At 36.9% G+C, this 6,204-nt stretch overlaps 1 protein-coding gene across 1 annotated transcript in view; it reads left to right on the top strand.

Moving 5' to 3' along the window:
* Positions 1–131: 131 nt before the first annotated feature.
* ATM (ATM serine/threonine kinase) overlaps positions 132–6,204 on the top strand; it is a gene marked incomplete at its 5' end in the record, with an annotated part of 50,111 nt that continues 44,038 nt past the window's right edge. The window contains 8 exons of the mRNA XM_008942928.1: positions 132–331; positions 851–933; positions 1,043–1,198; positions 1,658–1,733; positions 1,880–2,010; positions 3,350–3,470; positions 4,748–4,924; positions 5,702–5,871. Coding sequence (XP_008941176.1) covers positions 132–331; positions 851–933; positions 1,043–1,198; positions 1,658–1,733; positions 1,880–2,010; positions 3,350–3,470; positions 4,748–4,924; positions 5,702–5,871 — 1,114 coding nt within the window. The remainder of the gene's footprint in view (positions 332–850; positions 934–1,042; positions 1,199–1,657; positions 1,734–1,879; positions 2,011–3,349; positions 3,471–4,747; positions 4,925–5,701; positions 5,872–6,204) is intronic.

Genomic DNA, 6,204 nt, shown 5'->3' on the forward strand with positions numbered 1-6,204 from the left:
AAATAAACGTAAAGGTTATTGGTACTCTATGTATTCTGAGAACTTAAATTAGTTTTGTAAAGACCTGAAATGTTAGCAGGTTTCTTATTTTACCTGGAGAAGCATTTCTTACATAAACATCTTATTTTCAGGTGCTTTGAGCCCATTAGCTGAAGAACAGTTGTCAAAGCAGGATTTACTTCTCCTTGAAATTCTGAGGTTCTTATGCATTTGTGTAACTACACCCCAAATTCAGACCCTGAGCTTCCGAGCCTCTGATGTGCGGAGGAAGCTGTTAATGCTCACTGATGGCACTGTCTTTGATAGTGCTAAGCCTCTGCATCTGCACATGGTGAGTGTGAGCCTTTTCTTACAGCAGACCCACCTCTGCACTTGTACTGGTTTTAAATTTGTATGTTCTTGTCAGTTGTATATTCTTTTCTTTCTCTTGTCATCGGTCCCTGAGAAGACATTCAGGTGGTGACTTTCACTGTTTTGAAGTGTGCTGTGGTTGGGCAAAGAGCAGTTAGAATTTGTAAGCCAGAAAATAAAGATCTGAGAAGTATAAACATTTTACTTCTATCATGAATTATTTGTTGAATAGCTAGAAATCATCTCTGTAGTAGAATAGGATCTCTCTTTTAGCTTACAAAGGAAGTATTTTTACTGCCAAAACTAAAAATTTCATGAGCCATATGACAGTCTTTGCATTAAAAGATGGTCAGTCAAGCACGTGAGAGCTGACAATAGATGTGCTTGCTAAGTAATTTCATTTAAGTGTTACTCAAAATGTTTTATTTTTTTTCTTTCTGCTTATTTTCGTAAGTATTATTTTCCATTTCAGTTCTTTTTTTTTTTTCTTGTTCCTCAGTATTTGGTCCTATTGAAGGAGCTCCCTGTTGAAGAACACCCCTTGCCTGAAGACGATGTCCTTATGCTTCTTAGGCCCCTTTCGTAAGAGAGAAACTGTTCAGCATGTATTAGAGATACTTCAGTTCAACAGCTAGAGGATTTGGGGGCTGTTCAGCAATTCAAGATATTTTTTTCTTTCTTTCTTCCACAGTGCTGTGTGTTCTTTATACCGTCGAGATCAAGAAGTTTGTAAAGTAATTCTAAATAATTTGCTTCCTATAGCAGTAGGGTTGGTGCAGCCCAACACACATACTGAAGAGACAGGGGATGCCCAAGGACAATTTCTCACAGTTGTTGGAGCCTTTTGGTATGTTTTGTCTATTTAGTGCAGAAGTATGTTGGACATAAATCTTTTAACTTTGCTGCCAGTGTGAAGACTGTAGTGCTGTTGCCTGTCATGCCGCTGGTATCCTGTGATACCTTTATCCAGCATTTAATTTTCCAGATTTTCTGTGTTAGTTTGTATTTGTAGCAAAGAATCATATTGTCTTAAGGCAGTATTAGAACAGTAAATGGTATGCTCTTGTATGTTAACAAAGACTGATTGTACTCTGAATTAGATCAGTAATTATAACAAATGATAACTTCAGCAACCAAAAATGAATATTGTTTAGAATTGTAGATTATCAATAAAGAGATCGAATCCTCCCAAACATGCCTATGGAGCACAAAAGAAAGAGCTGTGAGCAGCAGATACTAACTTGTTAGACTTTTTTTTCAACATCATTGGCAACTTTCTTGTTTATTCAGTTCTCCCTTATTTTAGGCATTTAGCTCAAGGAGGGAAATGCACAGCACCAGTAAGAGTGGCCCTTTTAAACTGCATGAAAGCCCTGCTTGAGGTAACCTCAGGTTTTCTGACATTCATCAGCATGTTAAGTGTTTGCTTAAAGTGTAATTAAACAGTCCCTAAACATCTTTTGCATACAGCATATTTTCCATTGTAGGTCTTCTATATATTTTAAACCACAATATTCATTTTCTCCAGGCTGATCCTCATTGCAAGTGGGCAATCCTGAATGTGATCAACGAAGATCTACCCGCGAGTGATGCTTTCCCACATTTTCTTGCAGATAGTCATCATCAAGTTCGCATGCTTGCTGCAAAGTCCATTGCCAGGTGATCATGTAGATCTGTCTCTTTGTAAGAATAACACTTCATTTCACTTATCTGGGTGTTAGTTTTGCTGCTGTGTGGCTTCTCTTTTCAGTACTTCTGGGGCTTTAATACTGATGGAATATAGAAGTCTACCAAGCTGCTTTGGTTAAAGTGTTCAAACTTGTCTACAATTCAGTTATTTTGTCATGCGCGAGAGAGGTAAACAAAATACATGATATATAAAAAATATATACAATAGCAAATTTTGCACTTAATTTATTACACAAAACTTGAATAGGAAATGGTTTTCCTCTCAAAACAGATTAGATACATTGTGCAACATAACTACTTTTTCAAAGCATCTTGTGTTTTGAGTAGTGTATGCAATTTTTTCTCCATACATCAAAAAGCTGTAATTGAACTGGAATAGGGATAGCGGAAGGATGTTCACAAGTGTGCACATACACAAGTATGAACAAGTTCACTTTATGCACAGCTACGGGTTGCATAAACGGAAGACATTCAGCACCCAATAGTTGAACTGCAGGAGGTATAACATAGCTACAAAGCCTGGAGCAGGACAGAGTGAAGACTGGCAGACAGTTCCAGTTTAAAACATGGGGACATCAGCTGAAGCTAACAGGCTCAAGATTCTAAGAAAATATGGTTCACTTCTTTGTGCAACATTCAGTTAGTTATTCTGAGTTGGTTATACCTTCAACTATCTGGATGTTTACAGGGTTTCAAAAAGCAGCAAATTCACAAAAGAGGATATTGTTGAAGGGTACTGACTATGGTCACCAGTTGTAACTCATGATCTTCCTAGGTCACCTGTGGTCAAATGTTATATTCAAGGAACTATTTGCATGGCAAGCATATGGTGATATTTCTTAGTGATCTGCTAATAGTCACTTAGACATGGCTAGAGTAACATTTGGTCTGATTCACTGTGGTTTATCCATTTTTTGTTACAGAGACCAAAGTAGGTTTGGCCTTTATCTGTACAAAATAAATTCTTTTGAGAAATGCTTTTTATATATACATCCGTTCAGGAGATGTATTCCCAAAGTACTTCATGACACAAAATGTTTTGTTATGGTGGACAACTGAAGTTTGAGTTAATGCACTGGCAGAGATTGGGAAACTTTTATATGGTTTTAGGCTGTTCTCTGCCATTTTTCCTGAACAGATACTGTTCCTGATAATGTTTGAGGGAAAGGAAGGAAAGACTGCTGTACAAGATAGTTACGAGGAAAATAATGGTATTCAGAAAATCAGAATCATATGATTTGATACACACGGTATGCAGTAATTCTGTAGCCTAAACATTGTGTTAATAATTATTGTTCTTTTTTTCAAGTTTGTTTCAAGATGTGAAACAGAGAGATTCTTCTGGAATGTCAAAACCCCTTCCCTTGAAGCTCCAGCAAAAGGCTTTTGAGAATGCCTATCTCAGAGTTCAGGAAGGAATGAGAAATCTGGTACCAACACCTAGTCATTAGTTTTGCCTACATAAGATGAAAATCTTATGAATAAGATGTCTTTTAAAATGATCATGTTTAGTTTTCCAAGAGCATTATTTCTTTTGGACTTCTGATTATCTGAGATAGTGAAACAAGGTGGTAGTCAGGAAATTCCTTACACATCCAATCAGTCACTGTTTTGCCCACATTAGAAGTTTGTAAAGTTTTTCACTGTATCTTCCAGACTGCTCTTCTGTGTCATGCTATTTGTTGTTTTGAGTTTCATTACTGTAACACTTCAGAATCCAAGAAAAAAGGATCCTCAATATTCTAGACAACATATAAACAGCGATTAAGAGGCAATGTAAATGCAGATTACATGTTTACATAGTATAAAAACTGATTCAGTAAGGTTGCATTTCCAGTGGTATTAAGCAGTGGTTTTTAGAAAACCGAAATTTATGTAAAAATTTAAACTATTTGGAAGAAACTTCAAGTGAGGGAAAACTTTCACTTCGGTGCAGTGACTGGAAATGCAGTGGTGTATATTACTTTGTGATTTCTTCAACTATTAATTTTTCTGAGTGTCTTTCACTTGTCCTCCTTCCTTGCTAGCATGCTAAGGCATGTAAATCAAATTTTTCCATTTTTTTTCCCTCACAGTCATCTGCCTGCATGTCACTTCTGCTGTGTTTTCTCTCCTTGCCCTTTGCCTGCTCTCTGGTAGCTTGGGCTCACTGCTGAGGCCTCATCTCTCTCTTACCTCATTTTTGTCTGTCACAGCTCTTTGTTGTCTTGTCTCATTTCTCTGTTGTCTTGGTGCCTGTTCTGTCACCTCAGCTTTCTGTTGTCTGTTAGCTTCTGCCCTTTCTTTGCAGTTACTTGTTACTTTTATTCAATATTTATCACTTGTCAGCACCATTCCTTAATAGGGATAGAACTGCATTTGAATTACACGGCAGTTCTTTCCTGTGTGTGTGAGGGAGGAGCAGAGAGGAGACTTGTCAATGCTTCCATCCTTTCTCTGTTAAGTGGGTCGCCTTTGTTTAAACTGCTGATACTGTAACATGCACTGGAGTGAATGAGGTATCAGCACGTGTGCTGGCAATGCTGGAGGCAGTGACTTCTAGATGAGGAGTGGAGAAGACAGCTGAGGAAAGTCATTTTTAAGCAATGTGAGATTTTCAGCAGTATTTATGTCAATACATTAATTTTAAATTATTCATGTACATTTATGAATTAGGAGATTGCTTTAACCGAACATTTGTACAGTTCTTCATTATTTCTTATTGAAGGTCAGGGGTGATGGAAGTCCTGAAGACCTTTTGGACAGACAATGTAATGGAAAAGCTGTTTTGCTGATGCTTATAACCATGGTTCTGTGCTGCAGCCCAGTCTGTGAAAAGCAAGCTTTGTTTGCCATTTGCCAGTCTGTGAAAGAGAATGGATTGGAGCCTCACCTTGTGAAAAAGGCAAGTATGGAAGTCCTTTTTATATTTAGCTTATAAATTAAGTTTAAGTTAAAATTGGAATGTTACAAAATGCTTTTGTAGGTATTGAAAGTTGATAAATTTTGTAAAAGTGTGACTAATGTGGGACTTGTAAAGACAAACCTATTCAAATACTCATTTAGTGACCTACGTAGAAATACTGACATCATAAAAGGCAATTTTAGTGGTAAATTTTTTATGTTAAAAGTGCAAATCTAAAATGCAAATACATTTTTATACATTGAAGATTGCAGATCTCATTTTAAAAAAATGTTTTTACCCAGTGGAAGTAAAGTGAGTTTTCCAATGTGCAAAATATGTAAAATGAATGTAAAGTATTGGAAGATGGTGCATGGCTTTTATTTTGAAGTTCACACGAATTTACTGAAATAATTTGGGTTTATACTACAGCCTTTCATGCCAAACATTTTTTTTTAAGTGTACATGTTCTCTTCTTTTTATCCTTTCTTTCTATTCACTGTTTCTTTCTTTTACATAGTTTATACCCTGCAGTAACGTACTGGCTGTCCTTTCCTTGCCTACCAACTCATACAGGGTAGTTGTAGTTCTTTGATTACACTCTTTTGACGTAGGTCAATACAAATAATAAAAAAGTTGCTTATGCTAAATAGAAGCTGAGTTATACAAATATTGATTAGAAGGTGGAGGTGGGGATGACACATGGATGTGTAGTACTGTCAGTTTGCTGTGGCAGCATGTATTCTGTATGTTATTTCTCTCATCTTATTTCATGTATAGGTTTTGAAAAAGGTATCTGACATTTTTGGCTATAGAAGTATAGAAGACTTCATGACATCACATTTAGATTATTTGGTGATGGAGTGGCTTAGAATAAATGACAGTGGATATAGCCTGTCTGCTTTTCCTTATGTTCTTCTGAACTATACTAGCCTTGAGGAATTCTACAGGTAAGTTTGCTATGTGAAAGCAATTTATTTAGACTCATTTGCTATTATGACACAGGGTTTCAAATTTCTAAATGTAGTAATGCATCTGAATTTTGTTATAACATACAGACCTGCTTGGGCAGGTCCAGAGGAGAACCATAAAGATGATCAAGGGGCTGGAGTACCTCCTCTGTGAGGGTGGGCTGAGAGAGTTAGGGTTGTTCAACCTAGAGAAGAGAAGGCTCTGGGGGGACCGTGTAGCAACATTCCAATAATTAAAGGGGGCCTACAGAAAAGTTGGGGAGGGAATCTTTATCAGGGAGTGTAGGGATAGGACATGGAGCAACAGTTTCA

Source organism: Merops nubicus, unplaced genomic scaffold (genome assembly GCF_000691845.1).
Source record: "Merops nubicus isolate BGI_N331 unplaced genomic scaffold, ASM69184v1 scaffold4946, whole genome shotgun sequence".
Lineage (NCBI taxonomy): Eukaryota > Metazoa > Chordata > Aves > Coraciiformes > Meropidae > Merops > Merops nubicus.